This window comes from Mercenaria mercenaria, chromosome 3 (genome assembly GCF_021730395.1).
Source record: "Mercenaria mercenaria strain notata chromosome 3, MADL_Memer_1, whole genome shotgun sequence".
NCBI lineage: Eukaryota > Metazoa > Mollusca > Bivalvia > Venerida > Veneridae > Mercenaria > Mercenaria mercenaria.
Window position 1 is genome coordinate 32,379,060 of NC_069363.1, and position 26,662 is coordinate 32,405,721.

The 26,662-nt window shown below is 34.8% G+C and overlaps 2 protein-coding genes across 4 annotated transcripts; both read right to left on the reverse strand.

Moving 5' to 3' along the window:
• Positions 1 to 447: 447 nt before the first annotated feature.
• On the reverse strand, positions 448 to 11,230 carry LOC123525159 (phospholipid phosphatase-related protein type 5-like). Of its 3 annotated transcripts, none has more exons than XM_045303960.2 (9): positions 11,104 to 11,230; positions 5,102 to 5,377; positions 4,561 to 4,720; positions 4,039 to 4,156; positions 3,437 to 3,623; positions 3,053 to 3,110; positions 2,467 to 2,643; positions 2,204 to 2,314; positions 448 to 1,403 (listed from the first exon to the last, which is right to left on the reverse strand). In XM_045303960.2, the coding sequence occupies exons 2-9, from the start codon at positions 5,299 to 5,301 to the stop codon at positions 1,158 to 1,160; spliced, it is 1,257 nt and encodes a 418-aa protein (XP_045159895.2). In that variant the 5' UTR covers positions 5,302 to 5,377; positions 11,104 to 11,230; the 3' UTR covers positions 448 to 1,157. The 3 variants fall into 3 exon arrangements, with proteins under 3 accessions (XP_045159895.2, XP_045159894.2, XP_045159893.2); XM_045303959.2 differs by lacking the exon at positions 11,104 to 11,230 and adding an exon at positions 10,174 to 10,195; XM_045303958.2 differs by lacking the exon at positions 11,104 to 11,230 and adding an exon at positions 9,509 to 9,660.
• Positions 11,231 to 13,306: 2,076 nt separating this feature from the next.
• Positions 13,307 to 26,661, reverse strand: LOC123525158 (sterile alpha motif domain-containing protein 15-like). The gene is made up of 4 exons (XM_045303957.2): positions 26,472 to 26,661; positions 21,096 to 21,194; positions 18,628 to 18,715; positions 13,307 to 18,038 (listed from the first exon to the last, which is right to left on the reverse strand). The coding sequence occupies exons 1-4, from the start codon at positions 26,589 to 26,591 to the stop codon at positions 17,902 to 17,904; spliced, it is 444 nt and encodes a 147-aa protein (XP_045159892.1). The 5' UTR covers positions 26,592 to 26,661; the 3' UTR covers positions 13,307 to 17,901.
• Between the last annotated feature and the right edge of the window lies 1 nt (position 26,662).

The window sequence follows — 26,662 nt, forward strand, 5'->3', positions numbered from 1 at the left end:
AACTCCGAATATTGTACTGAAGTTGAGATCAGTGACCTGGCTTTTTTCATCTTGTGTTCCGCCGTTATGGTCCTGGCAGTCGCTAGTTTCACTAGGAAAACTCCATTCTACTGGTAATTCCATACTCTCGGAATAACGGTTCATTCTCCGTACATTAGCTCCTGGCCAAAAATATTTCTGAATCGGGTGTTTCTTTACAACGAATCTTGGTGTTGAATTCCAAATCTTTTTCTTCTGTATCTTTACGGTTGTTTTAAGAATTTCTGGCACATGTAATAGTAAACAAAGTAAGATTAAATGGTTCATTTTTGGCCTTAAATCTATCAAGCAGGCGGAAATCACTTGTTGGAGGAAGTGTCTGTGTAAATACATTGTGCGTTAGGACATCTTAGTTCTACACTATCAAATAATTGTGCATATTATGATGAACAGACAAAAAAATAAAGATAAAACTCCCACAGTTTTATTATCTTTCTCCTTTCTTGCAAAAGAACAAATATGACAGTTATCAAGTCAATTTCTGGTATGTATTGTGACAGGTTAACGTAGCAGCAGTAGCCCCTATAATACATTATATGGTAAATGTTTAGTTTAGAAATTGATATTTGTATAGTGATAAGCAGGAAGCCTTATACAATAGATAAAAAGATAATAGTCTTTAGAAATGACACATTTTATAAAAAATAACTATGTAAGTAACACGTATGTATATAAAATTAAATGAAACGTATATGTCTATAGTGCATATAGTTTACTTTAATGCACTAGACTAGCCACTAGACTGATAATAAAGATATTTCTACATTTTTCCTTTTTTTATCTAATTCCATTTCATAGAGACAAAAGCCAGTCTATAGAGGAATAATGTCAAAATTATCATGATATTAGACAATGGAAATAGACTGGCACACTTCACTACATTGAACCAGAATGTAAGAAAGGATATATCATGGTCTAGTAGCTAGTATACTAATGCCTATGTATGAAATTTCAAAGAGAATGTAAACAAATCCTGTTGCCATTCATCATTTCGTATTATTGTTTGCATAATTTCAAACAAAACTCCTGAAATTTAATTGTTTTGAAATGGCTTTGATGTAATATCACAAGTTTGTTGTAGCAAGACAACAGTTTGAAACCAATTCGAATAAAATTATTCAAAGATGAGACAATCTTTGATCGTCCTGGTACCCGGGACTTGACTGGTACCCGTGACTCGACTGGTACCCTGGGCTCGGAGTAGGGCGGTCTTTGTATTTGTCGCCCGGGTGCTCAGTCACCTCTCCGTATAACGGAATCGGTGGGTTTTGTGTTTTGATTCCTTCAAATTTCTGGTATGGTGAATTTCGTGACGTGTGTGCTCGTGGAATGTGAAACGGGAACGGAAACAGACGTAACTTGCCCTGAAACATAACGTGCACGTGAAACATAACATGCACGTGAAACTAGTTTGATAATAGCTGGTAAGTAATAACATCACATTGTAAGTTATAAAGATATATATTTATTCTGCGTGTTTATTTCCTTTCTTTCCGACCATGCTCCTGTTAGTTCATGGTATCTACAAGTCTACAAATTACCCTTTACATGCATGTCTGATCTTACAAAAATAAAGAGACTTGTTGACTAAAACGATTTCATTATACACTACAAAGTTTAAAGAGGTATGCATTTCCACCACATGACCTTGTACCTGTTTAAATGCGAAAGAAGAGAGCGACACTGGGTTTACTGGGTTTTGGATATCTTTTACAATAAAAGTGCTTTTCAGCAAAATTATACAGGCAATATAATAGAAATCTGAATTGGAATGCTTTTCGGAGACTGTGCAAAACCTGTGGGAAAATATGATCTTTTTCACCTTTCTAGACCGGTTAGAATTTCAATTTGGTGCATATTTTCGTTTTATTTTTAGGTTCGGTTTCAGCGTATAGGTGAAATAGCCCATTGATCATATTTATTTGTATTCTATTTTTTTCTGTTCGCTTTCCCTTCGGTGTATATGTGAAATTGCACAAATTAAACATGATGACAAATGTGCGTGAGCTCCTCCAGTTTTTCAAACAATGAGGGGAAAACAAAAGGCTAGTAGTATTATCACATTGTGTGTACTTGAATACAGCGTACTTTAAATAATTAACTACAATGGATGGAACAATGAAGTCAAATTGTTATAATTGGTGGAAAAATATGCTTTACTTACGTCTCTTGTAATTTCATTGAGTAGCTGGTGGTCTACAAGGAAGCCATGCAACAGCCGTATCATCTTTTTCTCGGAGACATATTCTCGGAAGTTGTACAACACAAAAGCACCCTGTAATTAAGTTGTTCCGATCAGGTTATTACTATTCTACGACAATTATTTATGTATATACTCCTGACAAATATTCACATGATGCCCATTACCATAACTCCATTTACTTTTAACCATTTCTTTATCTAGAGATTTAAGAGTATTATACTTACCAAATATATAGCCATGGCAATTCCCATTGCCCAGCCAACCACAATATCTGTCCAGTAGTTGTGGTTGAGTCCTAGTTCTGCCAGACCACACAGTATCGCCAACATTGCAAACACTAACGACAGAAACGGTCGTAACACGCGCACTGATCGCGTGCGCAATGCTCCGTGGATGTAAATCTGTAAAGGATACAGTAACGGGGAATGTTATTTAAAAATGTCACAAGAAAGTCTACATCAGTTTCATTATAATGTGCAAAACTCACAGGTTTCTCCCGACAAAAAGAATTCGTATTTCTAAGGCGTTGATGTTAACAAAATCTATAATCTTGAAGATCTTTCGGAAGCAAATACTTTAACCGAACAAAATAACAGCAGACTCAGTTTGATCGAGTCTTTTCGTGAGAGGTAATTGACAGTACAACACCCCTCACGCCCCAAGCACCGGCTTATGCGAAATTCTGTTATATAGATATTGAATGGACTCTACGATAACAAAGAACCAGAAAATATAACAACATTGAATCCAAGTACGGAGAGACTTTACAGCCGTCACATGGCACTTAAGTCAGCAACTGAAGATATTTACCGAGAGATATATGGCTGCGTATGCCGTCATTGCCGACCGCAAGGAAGGAAAAGATGTCCTATAATAGAAATAAACAAGGCATAATTATTGACACAGGGAAAAGAAACGCCATACAAGTAAATAATTTAGTTTCAAAAGTACTTGGAAATCATGTTTTTTTTTTTTTATCGATGTCAGCATTCTCATCATCTTTGCACTATACTGAAGTTTCTGAGCGGATTTCCTTTGTTCAGAAAAGTGAATCCATTTAGAGCTTTGTTTAAAGTAAGGAAGTCTTGCAACAAATCAAACATGATTATGACTTGAGGAAAGAAGGAAATTTTAAAAAGTCTTTGAATAACTTTTTGACTTTCAATCATTGATTTTTCATCTGACGTGACATACCTAGCATGTCTTAATTCTATGACGTCTTTGTTTGTGCACAGTTCATCCCCGCCGATATTGCCGTTTGTAGCACACAAGGTCAAGTCCACTTGGCATTCTTCCAGGAAATTAGGTCGGAGACGTCCAGTTATCATCTTTATCACATCCACAAAGATCATCAACGTAACCAAGCCGAAAACATACACTCCTAGGAAATAAATCCTCATTTTAAATTGCAACCTATATTTGTATTTTCTGTTCTCGGTCAACCAGTATTTGACTCAAATAGTGTTCTTGACTGGTCTGATGCTATACAGAGATTGGACGTATTTTCTATTTTCCCCGTACTCATTAGACTGATTGTAAAATAACAAGCCCAATCTGCAGTTCACAAACAAACAATAAATTTTGTACAACCTAAAAAAAAATATAACATACGGTCATATTAAGTACCAAATGGTGGAAATCTATTACTAGCAATATCGGTACTAAAGTCATGACATACAATTATGATTATCTAGGTTACAGGACTTAAAACTGGCAAGAACCCAGTATTACTGGAAACAGGTAAGATAAACTGTGATATTACTGTCCTAGCAGATTTATCGACAAGGTAAACTTACCGACAAATCTGAACAGTCTCCTCAAAACCTGCGGTATATTACACGACTGACAACATACACGTATAGGCTTCTGGTTGTCCTCTGTGAATGCCCACACAGCTATCTCACCTATCAGCATCTAAAATACAATTTACAACATCAGTATTACAACAACCTTTTCTTAAGGTATCGCTTTAATAGTCATAATTTGATAGATGTATAAGGAAACGTTGAAGTTACAGTGTCTAAAATGTAGACTTCGTTGCTTGAGGGGCATGCGATATGCTTCTATGGTGGTGTCCATCCGGATATGGCACCCTGCCTGTACCGAACCACAGAGCTTTCACAACCTGAATAGTTTTCTCATCCAAAGAGAGCTTTCAAACCAATATGGGTGAGAGGTGAGCGGCATTAACAACCTTGTGACGGAAGCCACAAACAGTGCTTAGACCAAACAGTGCTTAGACCGGTATGTAATTATAGTAGTATATCTCAGTGAAAATGTATGTTATGATTTTAAAAGAAAAGAACAAAAGGCCTCACCACAAACGGTGGCACACACAGACTGAGAGAGTAAACGATTTCTGTTGGTATGACGGCGTTGAAAGCGAAAGACGAGAAGGACGGATCGTCCTCGGAGTAAGAGATCTCCGGGTTACTGCACGTGAAATTCACCTTACGAATCGGAAACACTTCAGTCCACCTGCGAAAGTCAATTTTATTGAAGTTACTAATTTACCCCCACAAAACTACACAATCATCAGCGGCAACCAGTTGTAGGCCAAAACATAACTTAGCGCTTGCAGCAAAATAATTAATTGTATCTAATGTGAAAACTCAAGAATACACTGTATTAATTTAAGAGTTCGTGCATTCAGGCAAATTAGTAAATACATGTGCTGACATGCAAAAACTTACGAGTCAAATAAGAATTTAAGAAACAATTAACGTCCACATCTTGCCTTTTGATCAACAGAAGTATTTAATAATTTGTACGGTCTGTAGAAATGAAGTATACAAACGAGTTTTTGATACAAACATTGATTTAAGAGCTTGTGAATTACTTCTAAATTACTGTGTATACCTGAGAAAGTATTCAAGAACAATTACGCCAGCTAAGATGAGCAATTCCAAGATAAATGTGATGCAGACGAGAGTTTTCCCGCGTCCATGTTGGCTACTGTACTCAGAAGCAGACGAATCCGCACCGTCGCGTTCTGCGTCCTTGTGGTGAAGTTGTTCTATTGACTCGCCCTCAGTAGGTCCACCCTGGTATAACGTCATTTTCCGGTATCTTTCTCGAAATAATTAAGATGTCATATGTGTCCACATATACGAAAAGTGAAACCAGTTACATTTCCTGAAATATAAAAGATGAATACAAGCGCATCTTACTAGGAAAGGCAAGCTCGCTCGAAAATGGTATCGCGAATAAATTATAAATTTGTAAACTGTTAGCAGTTCTATCCACGTGCAAAGCAACACATGCATCGCATGCCTTAAAGTTGTGTCATTCATGTAGTTTTGTATTACATGGTAACTAAGGTACAAAATGCATTTAACAAATTTTAAAAGAAAATATGCCATTTGTAATCATGATAGCAGAAAAGAGAAATAAAAAATTAGCTATGTCGATCTTAGCAGAGGAGTCATTTTAACCACTGTCGCATTGACTTCTACATGTATGATGAGCTTATGATGCGGATGTATGTGATACGGTTAATTTAGAAATACAGCAAAAGCCACGGAGGTAGACTACTAGATACATCATAACATTTTACAATAATTGCAACAACAGCACGTCGGTGTAATTAAGCGTTCTTCTAATCTGCATATCTGTCATGTATGTATATTTAAACCTTAGCATGTCTAGATAATGTCGTCTGCTGGAAATTGTTCAGTCGCAAAATGAAAGTTCATTCTAATTTGCTCCAAAATTGGTAAAAATATTTGTCAGGTAGCAAACAGCTTGGAACCTGATCAGATGCCGATTTAATCGGCGTCTGATTCGGTCCAAATGTTTTGCAAAGTGTTAAATTCGCTGCAGCAGGCTAAAGGTTATGTAGTCTCTTATTATGTCAATGAAATGTAATATTGTTACAGAACAGAACAGAACAGAAATTTTATTTAATACTGTACATAGTACATCGTCATACAAATAGTACATAAATATTAACCTACAGTGTGACAATTCCATTGCTAAACCTGTATCAATGCTCGTTTGCATCTCGATATAATATCGGACACATAAAAATGTTTTTTTTTTTACTGTGTTGTTGCGTTTAGTCAGTACAACATCCATACAGTGCCGTTCGCCGTTAGGTGAATTAGATCAATTTAATAGTCATCCATAAAGTTCCTGGGAACTATATTCTTATCCTACACATCCATATGCAAACCATGTAAACATTTGTTATGTGGCATTTGTCTACTTAAGGACAACACTATTTAAAAAGACACAAACTAGAATGCAATTAGGCGCGCTTTAAAAAAACAGTCTTGTCTTAATTAGTCCATCAGTTAAATATGCTATTTAATTGTGTAGCGCACCTGTTATCATGTTAGCCAGCGGTTTCCTTATATTAATATTTACCATCAAGTTTTGTTTCAAGTGACAGCAAACATTCAGCATACAAGATGAAGCTGGGCAACACTGACATGTTAATGATTCACTACACCTTGTATAAGGCGGATAATGGGTTATTTGATAATAAAGTTTGATCAGAATCCATATACAAGTGTAAACATGCTTTTCGATTGCGATTTTATTTCATCAAACCTGATAACACCTGCCTCCGTAACTACAGTACACAACTTTATTAATAAATGTAGTTCCTGTGAATGTATAGAACGTTCCTTCTTCTAATCTATTGTCGACAAAATCACTTTGCTATCGTCAGTTCTTTTAAAAATAACAAACACGTGCTTTTTCGGAAAATATTACAATGAGAATCAAACTACACGTGCGCATGCGGGAAGGGAAACAAATCTCTCTTGACGCGCGCAATTTGCTCGTGAACTTATTTTTACTAGCAATGGTACAAAAAGTCGCAAACGAGAAACCTTTTGAATTTTTCATTATATGTCCTTCTGCACAGTTGTTTTTCAGCGTTTTGTCCATTTTTTTTTGTCCATTACATCATCAGAGAAGCTATTCACCTGACTTTTGCCAATTACGTCATCATAGAAACTGTTAAATTATCAAAAAACTGTTTTATATCTGACTTTCGTCCATTAAGTCACCAAAAAATCTGTTTAACCTTCTTTTGCCCATCTAATCATTTAAGAAGCTGTTTTTAACCTGACTTTTGCCCATTAAATCATCATAGAAACTGTTTTACCTGACGTCTGCCCATTACATCATAAAATAACCTGTTCTATCTACTTTGCCTGTAAGTTGTTTTACCTGATTTTTGCCCATTAAATCATCATAGAAACTGTTTTACCTGACTTTTGCCCATTACATCATCATCATAAAATAACCTGTTTATCTACTTTGCCTATAAGTTGTTGTACCTGACTTTTGCCCATTAAATCATGAATGAAGCTGTTTTACCTGACGTTTCCCATTAAATCATCAAAGAAACTGTTTTACCTGACTTTTGTCCATTACATCATCAAATAACCTGTCACCAAGTTTATCTACTTTGCCCATAAGTTGTTTTACCTGACTTTTGCCCATTCAATCATTAAAGAAGCTGCTTTACCTGACATTTGCCCATTAAATCATCAAAGCTGTTTTACCTGACATTTGCCCATTCAATCATCAAAGAGACTGTTTTACTTGACTTTTGCCAATTAAATCATCAAGGCTGTTTTACCTGACGTTTGCCCATTAAATCATCATAAAAACTGTTTAACCTGACTTTTTCCCATTACATCATAAAATAACCTGTTTTATCTACTTTGCCCATACGTTGTTTTACCTGACTTCGGCCCATTAAATCATTAAAGAATCTGTTTTACCTGACTTTTGCCCATTAAATCATCATAGAAACTGTTTGACCTGACTTTTGCCCATTACATCATAAAATAACTTGTTTTATCTACTTTGCCCAGAAGTAGTTTTACCTGACTTTTGCCCATTAAATCATCAAAGTTGTTTTACCTGACTTTTGCCCATTAAATCATCAAAGAAACTGTTTTACATGACTTTTGCCCATTACTTCATAAAATAACCTGTTTTACCTATTTTGTCCATAAGTTGTTTTACCTGTCTTTTGGATATTAAATAATCAAAGAAGCTGTTTTATTCGGAAGCTGCTACGTACTGACGAAACAACTGTTTCTTGTAAATAGATCAAAATACATGTATAAGCATAAGCATAAGTGTTTTATAAGTACATGTGCCGAAAGCTGTTTTTATTTTTTTAATTTTGAAAAAGCTTGCCAAGGTTAATATTTTTAAAAGAATAATTCTTGATTCATATGAAAATAGTCTCTACAGTACAGCCATCTGTAAGAAATTGGGCTAGGAGGGGGAAAAGCTCAAAAATCATTGATAGAAGAGACATTTTGTCCAGTTTCCGTATGTGTAAGTTTCATAGTTGCTTAACATTTCAAGATTTATTGCTCTATTATATATGTACACTTCTCATTGCTCAAAGGTTACACGTCGCGCGGAATAATTCATGAGGGCGTTTTACCACTTTTAATACATGATTACCTGTACTGACAACAACAAAAAACACCAAAAAAAAAAAACAAAACAAAACAAAAAAAATATATAAACTTTTAAATTTTGCAGGTTAGTAGAAATGTAACAAGTACATTTACGATAATTCTCTGTATCCTAGAGTATACCACTTATGACGTGGTAACACTGAATATATCAAACGAAATTAATTATTCTCACTATTACCAGTAGTATATTTATCTCAGTTTCAAAGATTTTATTGTTTATTTACGTCTCATCAATGTACATACATATGATACAACATAAAACATCATAATTAATTAAAATATGAATTTATAAAACAGTACATTGCCACTCTAAGCAGAGTTATAAGAGACAATAATTATTCTGATATCATAGACATAATTCATTTACATTGACCAACATAGGTAAGTGTTTTAAAATAAGAATAAAAGGAAAACACCACCACTAATCAGTTATAAAGAGGAAATGTCTTAAAAACTGATAATAAAGTGAATTTATAAATGGGTGTTACTATGCTAGATAAAACAGGTATAAAACATTTTTATGTATTATTCTTAATTAATCATATATTACTGATTATTAAAAATATTTCAAATGTCTGCCTTGCCGTGTTTATAGTTTTCACTGATACAGAAATACAAAATGAGTCCATTAGAAAGACAAGCAATTTGAAAAAATGTTTGTTTTACATTTAAGGTCTAGATATCCTCCATTCAATAAAATACCAGTGTTCACTCGGTTCAATATTTCACTAAAACACAGAAATATCCTCCATACGTACTTGATATAGCCTATAATTAAATATTTGGAACAAGAATAAAATGAACATACCTTATTGCTTCTCCTCACATCTATTTCACTTCAAAACTGTTATTATTTTCACTCGAGCGAGTTTGAGGGAAATTAAATTAGGCAAAGAAAGCTTGACATAAGTGAATAAATTACCGTCATTTGCATAACAAATCTGTCATTAATTTATGAGAATTTATTGTTTTAAGTTACTTCGTTTCATTCTGCTTTAACAAGTTGGATAGTCCGATATATAAACATTTCAATTAGAAAAAAAAATGTTTTTCAAAGTCTGTTGGCTTATGAACTATTTGATATACAAAATGGCGGGAAAACTGGTCTAATGAAATTCCCACGTGCACACATTAACTTCAACGTTTGCGGGCCCTGCACATTTGTTAATAAGCCTAGTCAGAATGTAATCTGCGGGGCTTAACGTCTGGGTAGAACCACCGACCTTCTGTTAACCAACTTGATGATATCTCACTTGAAAGAATTCTACATCCAAAACGATGTTTTGAACCTACAGCGATGACAGGCAAGTGATTTGAAGTCAGCGACCTTAACCACTCGATCACAGAGGCCTTTTGTGTTTAATTAAGCAATTAAATGAAGAATTATTGGTACAAATAGTTGGCGTTATTAATGCATGTACATATATTGAATTATTCCATTATTTCCAATTTTTATCACATCATGTAACGTACTTGTTAACTCCATATATTGAGGCTTACATTATTGTAAGTCACATCCTCTTAGTTTCTATTGCAACACGTGGTTTTATTGCCCGTACGATTGTTCCGTTTTTTGTTTTTTTTATAAAGCAGTTAACATAATTCACAGAATGATTTATTAAACTATAACATCCAAGTCGTCTAATTAAGACAAAATATGTTACATACTGTCAGTACATGCTATTGTACATCCGATTTATTATTAACTAGCTTGTCGGCATTGGACATGTAAATCAATACGATCCTACATATCTACCTCTCACCTCTTTTCTCAGGTAATTCCTTATAGGACATCTCAGTAAAATACTATAATCAATGCTCGAGATTTTTCAGTAACGTAAAGAGCTTATTTCTGTAATAAGTCAATTGACAGATCTAAGATCCGGAGTATTTCCGTAAATCTATTTCGATCGCTATATATTCATTAAGGAATATTGCGGGGAATTATCACGTGTAGGTATATAAACCAGATCGTTATTTCCATATCACCATGCACTATGATGCACAATCTTCTAAGTATTGGTTTAAACAAATTTTAGGAGTAAAGTTTAAAATATTACGACTATAATTACACGTGCATGTTAGAATTAAAATAGAGATGGATAAATCAAAAATCAAAAAAAAGCGAAGTGTAATTTTCAGGGCAGGTCAGAAGTCTCCCGATCAAGCAAAAATAATCACTATTACAATCCATGATCCAAGACGAAAAAATCCAAAAATAAGGCATTAAACCGTTGCAGCATCAATCTCACTTCAGCAAACACTCGGTTAAGTTTCCAGTTTCAGGATCCTTAAAATAAATGCAACACTTCCTCGCCAATTAGGGAAATGACTTTCTTTCTAAATATATCTTTCTCAAATATTCTATCAAACCATATAATGGTAATATCTGAAATCACTCACCTTCGTCCTAATTAATCAGGACAAGTTGTTTACAATGAGAACAAGTTGTCTACAATCAGGACAAGTGACATGCAGTGACACCTTATTAAACAAGAAGTAGCAGAATGTTACAATATAACGTTATGTAGGTAATGTTCAACATCGTTCATGTCACATGTGAGACATGTAAAGGTTTTTAGGTAGCTGTACAGTCTTGTACACTTACTGAACTAAATAAAAAAGTAGATTTATTTGCTACAGCGACCTGCATAAACTTCTGGATACATCATACCGCTCTGTTTTAAATTCTGTGGCTTATTATTTGGCTATTAAATGAATTGAGCAACAATGTCCCGTCAGTAAATGTTCATAAAAGAACCAGAGTTCATAGCGAAATAAAATTTAAGTAGCATAACTGGTTACAATAAACCCTGAATTAAGAACACCATAATCACTAAATCCGATAGGTTTTTCACCATAAGGACGAGTTAAATAATATACACGAGGAAACTGACACCGTAAGGGCAATCAACTCATAGATAAATTAAAAATCCAAATCCTAAATAGCACACTGAAAATACGGATACCAGCCTGTTCTGAATAGTATGACCTTTTCAGCAGGCACATGGCAAGGTAACCTCACACAATCTTTCAACATGAAAACGAACCAGTCCAGATAAAAATTCTCATGTTAAATGTATTTACAAAATTATATTTATGATTTGACATATATGTGACTTTACCATTTTAATTAAATAATTATTAGATACATTACATCTTTAGTTTCTGTAATAAATGTGGGCACAAAAGCCTAGTGTTGTATTTATATCTTTACAAAGAGCTATTGTATGTTACCAATAATAATGAAATAAAGTAGTCGTAAAAATTAAATCAGCAACACTTTTATGTACTTCTTGATGACTCAACATTAAACAACCTTCTCCCATTTGTTTTATTTACTTTGCTTGTCAACAATTTCGCTCAATTAAATCTTAACATGTATACATGTCACTTTTTCTTTCCCTATATGCCTCAAATGTACGACTAATGGACAAGACATTATTACTAGCAAATTTTGGTCCTTCAACTCAAAAACTGGCTGAAATTATTGGTGTCACTTAAATAAGTGGGCCATGATGGCCTTAGATCGCTAACCTGACATTCACAACTTGTTTGAACAGTTCGGGTTGCAGAGGGTCATGCAAGGAAACTTTCTATGAAATTATTTTGAAATAGGGCCAGTGTTATCTGAAAGGAGGCTTTTTAAGACTTTCCACAAAATAAATATGTGGGTAATGATGGTAGGAAGGTGGTTGATGATACAGGATACCAAGTCACAATATCAAGAAATTTTTCTTGTGGGGGGCAGGTTATGCAAGGGTGAGAGAGGTAATTTGGGGGTGTTGACATGATACTAAGAGACAATATCAGGAAAATGAAGGTACAAAATAAATATCGGGCTAGCGGGAAATTTGGGGGCGGTGCACAATGTTGGAAGGAGCTTGAAGGAAATTAGTAGAGAGTGATCCATGTGCAAAATTATTTTGAAATCAAGCCAGTGGTTTCAGTGAAGAAGAATTTATACAGCTATATAGAGAAAACTAGCCCCATCCCCAGCCAGACTTGCTTTTAATGAAACAGAATGATTTGAAGGAATTTGGCAGAGGGTCATTTAAAGAACATTGATGTGAACCTATTTTACAATCCGGTCAGCAGTTTTAGAGGAGATTTTCAAACTAAAAAAAAACTAGCTCTGCCCCTGAAGGCCATGCATTGGAATGAAATGAAATAATTTGAAGGTCACCCAAGGAACATTTCTGCAAAATTAACTTAAAATTGGGTCAGCAGTTTCTGAGGAGAAGATTTTTAAGGGTTTTCTTTTTAGTTGCTATCGCTACAAGAATTCTGCATGGACGACTTAGATTTGAAGGGATCTGAAAGGAAACCACCCAAAAAACATTCCTGTGAAGTTTGGTTGAATTTGGCTTCGTGGTTTAGGAGATGTTCTTTAAAAAAATTGTTGTTGATGGACTGAAGGACATTCAATGATCCTAAAAGCTTAACCATGCGCAGTTTGTGCTCAAGTAAGCGGAATGTTGCTTTTAGATATGACTGTGTACCCCCAGAGACTTGAGGCACACATTTACATTATAGCCAGATTATATAAACTCCACTGCAGGAAAGAGTTCAAGTCTGGAGACATAACAACACAGTAAGACTCTCATACAATTATAAAATAAACATTTATTGAAGAATAAGTGTAAACATATATATGTTATATTTGACACATACAATAAACTGATTGAGACTTGTCATGTCAAAGGGGACCTCTTTGCTAAATTTATAGAAAAATTCAAATAATATTGTACTTTGTTAAAGAAAATATTTATTTGAATATGGATTTCCATATATGAAATTTTGGAGAGAAGTTTATTAGTTAAAGATGACATGATTTGACCATTATTCAGCTTAATTGTAAAAAACTGACTTATGTATTCTTAAACATAGGAAAAATACGGGTGTTAACATTTAAATGTCATTTTCCAACAGAATCTTGTTATGCTAGATAGTTATTTTAAAACAATGACTAATAACATAACAATCCCATATAAGGATAAAACATTAAATTAGAATAATATGTATATGAAGCAGTATGGTATGTATATAACAAGGAAAATATGGCAGTTTATAAGAAGACTGAATATTTCAGTAAAAAATCAATAAGGTAGAAAGCTATAGCATTGGAAATCAAAAGTAGTTGTTTAAATAATTTTTCTAACTCACCATCTTATATTTTCTTATAACAAACAAGAGCTGTCGGAGGACAGCAACGCTCGACTATTTAACAGCCTTGTCGCTTGAATGAATAAGAAAGTCGAAAAAGGGGCATAATTTAGTAAAAAAGTAAGATAGGGTTATGGAACCTGCATAGTGCTTATCAGCTCATGACAGTGAACTAGTGTGTGAAGTTTCAATCCTTTCCCATTAGTGGATACTGAGATACCAGCTTACATACAAAAAGTTAACAAAAAATTTCTATGTTGAAAAAGGGGCATAATTTTGTAAAAAAGCAAAATAAAGTTATGGGACCTGCTTTGGGCATGTCAGATCATGACAGTGAACAAGTGTGTGAAGTTTCAATCCATTCCCATTAGTGAGTACTGAGATACCAGCTTACATACAAAACCTTAACCAAAAAATTCTAAGTCGAAAAAGGGGCATAATTTTGTAAAAAAGCAAAATAGAGTTATGGAACCTGTGCAATGTAAGTCAGTTTATCACAGTAAATAAGTGTGTGAAGTTTCAATCCATTCCCACAAGTGGTTACTGAGATACCAGCTTACATACAAAACCTTAACCAAAAATTTCTAAGTCAAAAAAGGGGCATAATTTTGTAAAAAAGCAAAACAGAGTTATGGAACCTGTGCAATGTAAGTCAGTTTATCACAGTGAATAAGTGTGTGAAGTTTCAATCCATTCCCACAAGTGGTTGCTGAGATACCAGCTTACATACAAAAACTTAACCAAATCGGGACGCGGACGCCGACGCATGGGCGAGTCCAATAGCTCTACTATTCTATGAATAGTCGAGCTAAAAAGTCTCACTTATATTTTCTACAAATGAAGATCATATCTGCCTGTTGTCAAGTGTAACTTCCACAAACAATATATTTAAAGGTAAAAGTGGGAAGATAAGCATATTGTTTCATATAGATTTCTGTCTATATATCTGTTTCTAGGCTTAATTAACACTATCTTTAAACAGTACATGTACAGTTAAGCATAACAGTCCACAATCCTAAATACAGTTTTGAATTCAACTTTCCCACACATCAAATGTAAGGATAATATTTCCTACTATTTCTTTCAAAGAATATCTGCCCAATTGCGGCTTTTGTGTCTTGTTTCTCATAACAGATAGAGGTATATATTTCTGTTCTGAGAAACATTTTCAAACCTTTCAAGTAGTGTAAGTGCACTAAAGTAATTCATGTAACATACTGCTAATCATATCACATAAAAATTACTATACAAATTAACAACAACAAATACAACATTTTGCTCCAGCAAATGACAAAATATGCATAGTTTATTTTATGCTAACTAATGAAATACTGTATTCTATCAGTTAAATATTTTCATATCTCATCACTCACACTGTGAAAATATGAAATCTATATTTTCACACTGTGGGAGATATAGCTCCGCCCCCTCATTACATTGTGTAGGAATTTTAAATTATTTGCTTAAAACAGGATGAAAATTGTAGTCGCAATTTGTTCTTTATAGTATATTTCTCGATTCAAATTATTTTACTTAAAGGGAATTTCATACCGTTATACAGCAAAAAATAAAACAAAATGGAACTTTATGTTGCATGCGTCTTTATAACGTCACAGCACGTCTGATGTCATGTCTGTTTACGCGCGTCTGTTTCCCGCGCTGAGATTAAAACAGTTGCAAAATGCACATCTCAACGTAATTGAGCATAAAATAAAAAGATAATTTTGTTCACTTTTTGTGAATATGGAATATATCTCACCTCGAAGTGAGAAAATTTTCAAATTTTCACTCGCGCAAAGCGCTCGTGAAAATATTTGAAATTTTCTCACTTCTCAGTGAGATATATTCCATATTCACTCAAAACAAACAAATATCCTCTATGTATATCAAAATGGCAGTAACAATTTAAGGTTTAATACAATATCAAAGGCAATTAAAAAATAATGGCATGGTCCAAATTGTAATACTGTGAAATCAGTAATATTCATGGGGGACTAATTTTCGTGGATTTCGTGGTTGAGTCAATCCACGAAATTCAATCCCAACGAACAAGTAAAATCCCTTTCATTTTAATCAAAAGTTGAAATCCACGAATTCATATCCCCATGAAATTGTCATTTTGACCAAAACCACGAAATTTCATGCCCACGAAATTTAATGATTTCACAGTAATTAGATTCATAATTCAACATAAGAAGAGATGTTCTGATCTGCCTAATTTGGTGGTTCATGACTGTCCAATTATACTCTGCCTTTGAAAATTATACAATTAAAAAATAACAAGAGGACTTTTCAGTGATTATAAAACTGCTGGAATACAGCACAAATCAAAATCAAGTACCAGAACTGCTGAGAATGGCAATATTGTTGCTTCTCGGAACTATATGATGTACAACTGTATAAAAATGTGTTTCAAATTTCAAAAACACAAACACAATTTGATATGATAAAACAAAACGGTGTGTTCATGTAGAAAATATTTCCTTCAAGTATCTGTATAAAATGTATATATAACAAGGCATTAACAGTGTAACAGAGAATAACTGGTGCTGAAAGGTCAGTTTAAACAAGAGCTGTCTCCATAGGATGACATATGCCCCCGATGGCACTTTGAATGAGTAGTTATGACCGATGTTAGAGTTTAGGACCTTTGACCTACGGAGCTGGGTCTTGCGCGCGACACGTCGTCTTACTGTGCCACACATTCATGCGTAGTTATTTTAAAATCCATGCATGAATGACAAAGATATGGACCGGACACGCCCATCAATGCACTATCATGAAAAATGACCTTTAACGTCTAAGTGTGACCTTGACCTTTGAGCTACGGACCTGGGTCTTGCGCGCGACACGTCGTCTTACTGTGGTACACATTCATGCCAAGTTATTTGAAAATCCATCCATGGTTGACAAAGATATGGACCGGACACGCCCATCAATGCACTATCCTTTAATGTCTAAGTGTGACCTTGACCTTTGAGCTACGGACCTGGGTCTTGCGCGCGACATGTCGTCTTACTGTGGTACACATTCATGCCAAGTTATTTGAAAATCCATCCATCGATGACAAAGATATGGACCGGACACGCCCATCAATGCACTATCCTTTAATGTCTAAGTGTGACCTTGACCTTCGAGCTACGGACCTGGGTCTTGCGTGCGACACGTCGTCTTACTGTGGTACACATTCATGCCAAGTTATTTGAAAATCCATCCATCGATGACAAAGATATGGACCGGACACGCCCATCAATGCACTCTCCTTTAATGTCTAAGTGTGACCTTGACCTTTGAGCTACGGACCTGGGTCTTGCGCTCGACACGTCGTCTTACTGTGGTACACATTCATGCCAAGTTATTTGAAAATCCATCCATCGATGACAAAGATATGGACCGGACATGAAAATTGCGCACAGACTGACAGACTGACAGACCGACAGACTGACAGACGGACAGACGGTTCAAAAATTATATGCCTCCCTTCGGGGGCATAAAAATAAGTAAATGATATAATGAGACAGAAAACCTAAAAAGCACATTTGGAACAACCTGATATAATTATTTTATGTACACACTACATATTTATATGCTCAGGCAGACTTATCTAATAAGGTGAATACTCAACCTATTAATGGTTTTTGGCACAAATTTAAGTGTGGCATCATCTTAAAATCCTGAATCTGAATATATATATAGTGGGTCTATCACAGAGCAGTGAAAAGCTGCTATTTACAGGTAATCAAAGTGGAAAAATGACAAATCTTGTATTAAATTAATATAGACTTCTCTTAAAGCTTATTTTTCAGTCATGACTTTAGTTTGTAATCCAGTATTTTTCAACAGAGCTACTGTCTTCCTATAGATTTGTTCAGATGTTCAGTTTTTAACAGTATTATGAGTGGAAAAGTCAACACTTTCTGTAGCAGTGAAAGCCTTGTGTCACACCAGTATGCTAAATGTGTCACAAGAGCGTGCTAAATGTGTCACATCAGTATGCTAAATGTGTCACTAGTGTGCTAAATGTTGCACATTTGATTAACTGTGAGGAAGTATAAGGCAGTGATTTGAAAGAGGTGGTCTCCATTTTGGATCTTTAAAGTCAAGTAAATATTTGTCATAGGTCACTGCATCCATCTCCTTCCCAGATCCAGCTTTCTTTTCTAAAAACATACCTGCAAACAGAACACCTCAATATCAATCACAGTCATACAGATCATTATCAGACATGATGACATAAATAATTCTGTACAAACTGTTAATTAAACCTTCCATATATCTACAGAGGCTGAATTTCCTCACTACAAATGAACAGAAGCACTGTTATATTTTCAAATGCAAGGCAATGGATCTCGCCACTTCCAGGCTCAACTATCAGATGAACAACAAGTCTTGAAGAGGCTGTATATAACATTTTTCAGTAATCACTATACATGTATATGTTTCTTTTGTCATTTGTTTAGTTAACTTTCATGTTTCCCTTAAATTTGAACTGGTAACAACTTGTTTTCTTACAACAGCATAAATCAGCAGATGACTATGAATAACTTAAGTGGTATTGTCTTGGGGTAGATCATCACAAAGAAGTCTTACAGTAGACATATGTGCTGTCTCAACTTATGTGGGTTGGCCCCTAACCACTATGTTAAGACTTGGCTGTAGGAAATAAAAAATGGTAGAAATTATGTACACTCCCTTTGAGCACCATTGCAAGTATCAAACAAATCTGTCGGCTGAACAATAATACATGTGAACTGCACATACCAATATCACTTCTAGGTGGCAGCGAGATGCTTCTGTTCCAGTTTGGTTCTTCTAAAGTTAACAGATCACGCACACTTTTAGCAACAATCTGAAGAAAAAAAGAGATAATGTATTCCAAATATTCTTTGAAATACATGTAAAGATATTATGTTTTTATAAATCAAATAGTGTAAATAAAAGTTTCAAACAACTTACTTTCTGCTGATCACTGAAACAGATAACTATAAATAATGTGAAGAACCTATGCATAAGACATTTGTGATTCATGACTGTCCTCTCACACCATAATTAAATTGAGGAAAATGTAACAAAACATTCTGCTTCTTCTGCTTCAATATTGAGTTGGGCTCACTGTAGCACACTGGTAGAGGGCACTTAATCATGAGCCCTGCACCATATACAATTAAACATGAGCCCAAAACTATATACACTAAATCATGACTCCTCAACTATATACACTAAATCATGAGCCCTCAACTAAATACACTAAATCATGAGCCCTCAACTATATACACTAAATCATGAGCCCTCAACTATATACACTAAATCATGAGCCCTCAACTATATACACTCAATCATGAGCCCTCAACTCTATACACTTAATCATGAGTCCCAAACTATATAAACTAAATCATGAGCCCTAAACTATATACACTCAATCATGAGCCCTCACAACTACCTACACTCAATCATGAACCCTCAACTATATACATGTACACTCAATCATGAGCCCTCAACTATATACACTCAATCATGAGCCCTCAACTATATGCACTCAATCATGAGCCCCTCAACTATATACACTAAATCATGAGCCCTCAACTATATACATTCAATCATATGAGCCCTCAATTTTATACACTAAATCATGATCCCTCAACTATATACACTCAATCATGATCCCTCAACTATATACACTCAATCATGAGCCCTCAACTACCGTATAGTGGGTTAATTCTGCGGGCAAAATATTCTGCAGTTTTGTCCTAAAATGGGCCTAGTTTATTTCTGTGTTTTTTATTTCTGCGACCTTCCAGAAAAGCAGGAATTAATTTTTGCGGTTTGCATAAACCGGAAGTAAATTCTGCACATGGGAAATAGCTACCGCATTAATTACGTCATAACGACTCAAATGCATATCGTTCTAGTCAGTTATGTCTTGGTGGCATTATCTAGGTCGGAATCAGGTCCTTCTTTTTAAAATATCGCAAAATGCTCATTTTTATTTTCCCAAATTTATATAACGGTTGTCAAACTTTTCAAAAACCTAGCGTGTTTTGTGGATTAAAGGCCCGAAATGGTAACCATGCATTGGTGGACAATAGATTGATACAATAACAAAGGCAATTAACCACAATCGATACAGTGTGAATATCTTGACAGCAGACGAAAAACTCGTGAGATAAAGATAACGGGTCATTATATTAAGGAAATATCAAAGTTTATTTCTGCGTCAAAAAATTCTGCTGATAGTTTAAATGTGCAGAATTTATTTCTGCGCAAGAGCCTCGACCCGTAGAATAAGCAGAAATAACAAGAGCTGTCGGAGGACAGAAACGCTCGACTATTCATCAGCCTTGTCAACTGAATGAATACAAAAGTCGAAAAAGGGGCATTTTTTGGAAAAAATGGGAAACAGGGTTATGGAACCTGCACAGTGCTTATCAGCTCATGACAGTGGACAAGATTGTGAAGTTTCAATCCATTCCCATTGGTGGGTACTGAGATACCAGCTTACATATAAGAATTTAACCAAAAACCAGCTTACATACTTAACCAAAAACTGGTAAGTCGAAAAAGGGGCATAATTTTGTAAAAAAAGCAAAACAGAGTTTTGGAACCTGTGCAGTGTAAGTCAGTTTATCACAGTAAATAAGTGTGTGAAATTTCAATCCATTCCCACAAGTGGTTACTGAGATATCAGCTTACATACAAAAACTTAACCAAATCGCGATACCGACGCAGACAGTCGGACCCCGACGCACGGGCGAGTCCAACAGCTCTACTATTCTTTGAATAGTTGAGCTAAAAACCTGCAGAATTAACCCGCTATACAGTATATACACTTAACCATGTGTCCTCATCTATATACACTTAGTCATGAGCCCTAAAACATAGCATTTAAACATGAACCCTCAATTATAAATACTAAATCATGAGTTTTCAACTATCTAACACTATGCAAACTCACTAAATAAATAACTACTTTTTTCAAAAAGCAAAGTTTCTTTATTATTCTGCTTTACAAAATACTCTAACACACGTTATGACTATATTTCAATGGTATATAAAGTGGTAGTCTTCAAATTGTTTAGGGTCAATACTTTTCAAATTATTTCAAAGATGTGTTTCAAATTTAATCTAAGATGTATGCAGTAAACTTTTCTACATTCTAATTAATATTTCACACATTTCTTTTATCACTAGAATATTGATCTGCTTCTAAAGTAGAGAGGAGAGGGTCATACCTTGATATGTTCAAAGTCTGTAATTCCAATGTTTGGCAGATTAGAAGCCCCTAAATATATCAGTTTTCTCCCATTGATCAGGTTTTCTGTTATACATGACTGAAATAAAAAAGTATGTTTTAAGATATTTAATAGCTGGAGAATGAAACTTTCTATCTGTTGAAACTGTAGCAAAGGAATCTCATTATCTATCTACCAGGGCAGTTCAAAAATAACATAGACTTTTGACACCAATATACAATAGGGTTATTATAACAGTAGCTTGATCTGGGATGCAGTATTTGGCTTGAGTGGATTTTGCCAGAACGAATCTCACGAGTCCCGTATGCACTGAGTGTGATCTGTCCTTGCCAAATCCATGAGAGCCGAATGCAGCATCCCAGATCAAGCTACTATTGTGATGACCCTTTTATTATATACCTCCACCTTTTTGTTTGTTTATTTGTAATTGAACAAAATCTTAAATGTTTGTTGATGTTTATAAAGTAAACCCTGGGAGAGAAAATACCAAGGTCCCAACTGGGGCTCGAACCCCGGACCTCGTGATCTGAAGGCGGACACTCAACCACGTCGCTAAAGGGTTAACCCAACAGCAAGGCTGTTGGAAGTGGCCTATAAACCTACTATCACTACACTTCTCCCCCTTTATTTTACAGAGCTTACAAGCTCTCCAGAATGACACTCCATGCCCATCGCATGAGTCCGTCAAACACTTCTGACACCAATAAAGTAAATCCTGGGAGAGAAAATACCAAGGTCCCAACTGGGGCTCGAACCCCGGACCTTGTGATCTGAAGGCGGATACTTAACCATATCGCTAAAGGGTTAACCCAACAGCAAAGCTGTTGGAAGTGGCCTATAAACCTACTATCACTACATTTAAATGAAATGAGTGATGTTTTTGTGTGTGCTTTTTATATAACTGTGTCATCTCATGCATATTCAATGAAAGTAGTCTGGCAACATACAATACGGAGGTACAAGACAATCAACTCGCCAGTAGAGAATCACTGCCAATAGCGGGTCACTTGAAAATAAAATGTGAATCTCTCTTAAACATATTAGTGTATACAATGTTTAAGTACCCAGTAATATAAACTTATCACTTAGCAATTATCACACAAAAGAAGATGGATCTAATCTAAAGAGTTTGAGTTCCATGAGTAGATAACTCTTGCAACCATGTTTCCTGACTTGGATTTTAGCACTCTTGAATTCTTTGAAGTAGAATATTTTTGAGCATACCTCACAGTTTCTTAGATAAAACCACACAAATTCGGTACCATTTTGAAGAGTGAAACACACACTTTCATAGCAATAATATGATTATGAATTTTAGATTGACTTTGATGGAAAAAATGTGCCATCAAGCAGAGGTGGTCATTCAGCCAGAGGATCACCCATATCAGGGATAATCAAAAGATTGTTTATTCTGCTTAAAAATACAAATCAATGGCTGATTTGATGTCATAATGGTTTGAAATGACAAATTTAGATAAATGAAGGTAAAATAAGGTTCTATGCATCAATATTTTGAATTTAGTTTAAGATATAGTTGGTACTAATTATGCTTATAAATACAACTTTGAAAACCGGCGCTATATTCCCTTTACCTAGTATCTCCCGTTTGAAATGTAAACATACTGATTCTCATTGTATTCTGCCTTGAAATGTTTATTTCCAATACCACAGTCGTCATTTGTCAGGAAAAAGGCTATTTTAAATGGATAGAAAATATGATAAACTAGGTGACCCCCTATTGGCAAAAGTGACCCCCTATTGGTGAATCGGACAGGTTGAAATACTTCATCATAACTTCAGACATAAAAGATAGATTCAAATAAATCAAACATTTAAATGAATGTGAGCAATAGTTTCAAGTGTTAGTAAGTTTAGATATCATGAAAGTCTAAACATTCTTCACCACATGCTAAAAGTAGGTATTTCAATGACCTTGACCCCTATTGTCAACAAAGCTTTTTAAAGTGGAAAGTGTCTTTAGCTTAGTCAGGAACCAATAAATTCATCCAAAACACTTTGCTTATTAATCTTAATAATATTCTGAATTGGGTGATACAACTTTGCAGAAATTCTTTTTATCCAAAATAAGTTAAAAATTAGAAAAATGTGGCCACTTCCAGCAGTCAGGGGTGTAACTGTTTCAAGTTATCACAGTTTATAACCCATTTAAGTTACTGCTTATATTTTCAGAACTTGTTTCAGTTATCATAAAATATTACAAAGCCATCCTGTGCCAATTCCTCATTTTGAATGTGACTAGTGCAATTATTTCCTGAATCCTTGAACTCTTTATCTTTCCAGCTATGCAGTAAAAATTTTTACACAAGGCTGATAAAGTTTTATGCAAAAGGTTTAAAGCTATAAAACTCTTAGCATCCCATTATGCTTATCAGGTCATGATCAGACTAAAAGAGAATTTGATTAACCACAGATTGCTACTTATTTCACTGTACAGGTCACTTTGTGAGAACAGCAAAAAGACTTTTTTTGAATAACTTACCCGAGTTAACTTATATTTTATAACTAATACAGGTTATAAAATGCTTGAAAAAATAACTGAAATAGGTTACATAACTTAAAACAGTTACACCCCTGACTGTCCAGTAATTCCTTCTTCATCTACATGAAAATTTCTGAGAAACTGCTAACTCTTGGAATGCTAAACTATGTCATGCTCAATACCTAAACACATAATAAGAGGAAAAATACAAGAATTAAAATATTTGTCGCTGAAATTAATTAGTTACACCATTTTTTATGAAAAATAGTGACCTACAAAATATGGGAGGCGAGAATTGAAAGTGCTGTAGTTTTTTGTAAAACAACTTTTATGCATCATTTTTGAAATGAAAAGTCTTTATCATAAAAAGTCACTGAAATACCTACTAAAAGTGTTGATAGTGACCCGTTATTGGAGAGTTATCTGTACGGGATTTTCGAAGGTACACCGACTCGGTTACTGCCGTATCAGTACTGGGTACTGCACACCAACACGGGTGTCACTGTATAAGTACTGGGTACTGCACACCGACACGGGTATCATTGTATCAGCGCTCGGCACTGTAAACTGACACGGGTATCATTGTATCAGCGCTCGGCACTGTAAACTGACACGGGTATCTCTCTGCTCATTCTCTGTACTTTAATATATTAATCTGGTCTAGGAAAGTGGTTTATTTACAGATTATAATCCATAAGTAAAACTACAGATTTTTCGATTTACAGATCATTGTGTGTATGAAAACTGATAAAATTACATTTATTCTCAAAACCGCAGCTTGAAATTACTTGGTTTATTTACAGTTAGCATAAATTAAGGTTATTTGTGATTTTCAGCCAGTTTTGTTGACTTTGAGTTTCTGGCATTTTCAAAAAAAAATCAAAGTCAACAGAAATGACTCAAAGTTACAACTGACCTTTATTTATTCATACCATAAGCAAATAAATTAATTTCAAGCTGTGATTTTGAGTCTAAATGTGGTTTTAGCAGTTTTCAAACACTTGATCTGTAAATGTATTGTAACGATTACTGAATGTATAAAGGGAAGTAATTCCATTAATATGCAAATTTGTAAACCTGTCAATTGTCATTGGAGTAAAATGACAGTATATATATAGGCACAATAAATCACCTTTGGTGATGAGCTAGCTTTTCACCGACAGGATTTGTGTGTGTCTGTCCGTGTGGATGCGAATTTGAATTCATAACTTTAACATGTCCAAAACATTGTGGAATGATGTTTATTTCACTTGGGTATTGATTACATTTTACTCGGACTTTATCATAGATTCCCTGTTTAAAATCTCAAATTTTTCACTAAAATAAAGGTATTAAATCGATATAATAATTCAATGAAACTTCAAAGTTTTGTTGTTTGTAGCATCATCTGGGGCATGTGCAGTGAAAGAACTTTATTTGATTTCTTAAATAGTGTGATATTTATTTCTAAAGTCACTATACTGGTTTCCCAGTAGTTTCCGGACCGAAATCGCTATTTTCTGTCAGTAACTTTCAAACAAAACATAGTAGAAACATAAAAAATTCACAGAAAAAAGCTAGGTTCTTCGTTACCACCATGCAGAATTCGTATTACAGTTGCGTTCATTACACAAATGTAGATGAGGCCTCAAATGGGGCAGTTAATTCCATTAATATCTCAGTTTTCTGGGCCTTCCATTGTAACAGTTGTAACGTTACTGTTAAAGCAAACATTTCCGATTTCCTTATATATATCAAAAATTAATATATAATTCTAAGGTGTGATGATGATTTGAAGAATTAAACAAATATAAGATTTATAATACACTCATTTCAGTAACGTCTAATTACGTTTGAATGACGTTTGCAACGTCCCGCTAAAATGACGGGACGTATTTAGCGGACTGGTAATATTACAAAAAAGAAATTAAGAACTTTTAATATAATTAACAACATTTTTTATAAAAAGAAAAGAACAACACCGGTCTCAAAATTGCTAGTCTAAAGCCCTGACCACTCGGGCATGGACACTGCCGCTAAACATTTGATTGATTGACGGTATCGTAGGTAAATCCCTATCTATTTTGGTTCTTATTTTCAGTCGATGATTTAATGCCGTAGTATAGTGAACAGATTGATTTTTTCTGACTTTCGTTGTTTTATTTTATTACTATCGGAATATTTTTACTGTATCGTCTGTAAATGAGAGCATCAACTGACTGATGTTTACCTTAAAGGGGCCTCAATTTCTGCGCATGTGCACTGTAACTGGAATTCCCCTGCATTTGACAATCTCTTGTGTAAATATTACATCGAAGTAAGTTAAAACAATTTAACCGGGATATTCAAATAATATATAAGTTCGGTAATGTTAGGTTTTTGCTGCAATGTAAAGGTAACAAAGGTCTAGATAATATGATATCGTTACCCAGATGCTTTACGACGGCGTAAGGTCTATACAGCTCGAAATGTAAAAGGTCCGGAAAACTACTTGGGTCCGGAATCTACTGGGAAACCAGTTAGTCCAAATAATTGTACTCGAGAGTTGAATATCGTTATATTATTTTGACTTGTCGATATCCGCCTCTAGGTAGACAACGTAAAATATCAAAATGTAAAATCGGTCTGCCCGAGGTCTCATTATTTAGACTAGGAAACCAGTATGTTCATTGTAAATATACTTCGTTGTACCCAAGTGGAAACTGGCAGGTACTCGAAAATGCAGCTCTCTGATTGGTCAATTAGAACCCCTAATGTACTGTGATGTCATGATTAAGTTATGAATAAGTTTTTAAGCGGTTGAAAACTGGTTGTGCCGGGATACATGGCACTAAAACGTTACAGTATTTTGCATATTTTTTTCACAATATTCTTACTCTATAGTAAGGAAAGCCGAGATCTTCTATCCAGTCAGCCACCTGATCTACGTTCCAATACAGACACTGTGGAACTCGTTCATCTTTCAAATCTTCAACAGCACTCTTCATTTCAGCCATTGTAAACGTCGCCAAGGACGCAATAATGACATCCCTTGGCGCACCTGCCGGAAAAGTGATGTCCCTTGAAG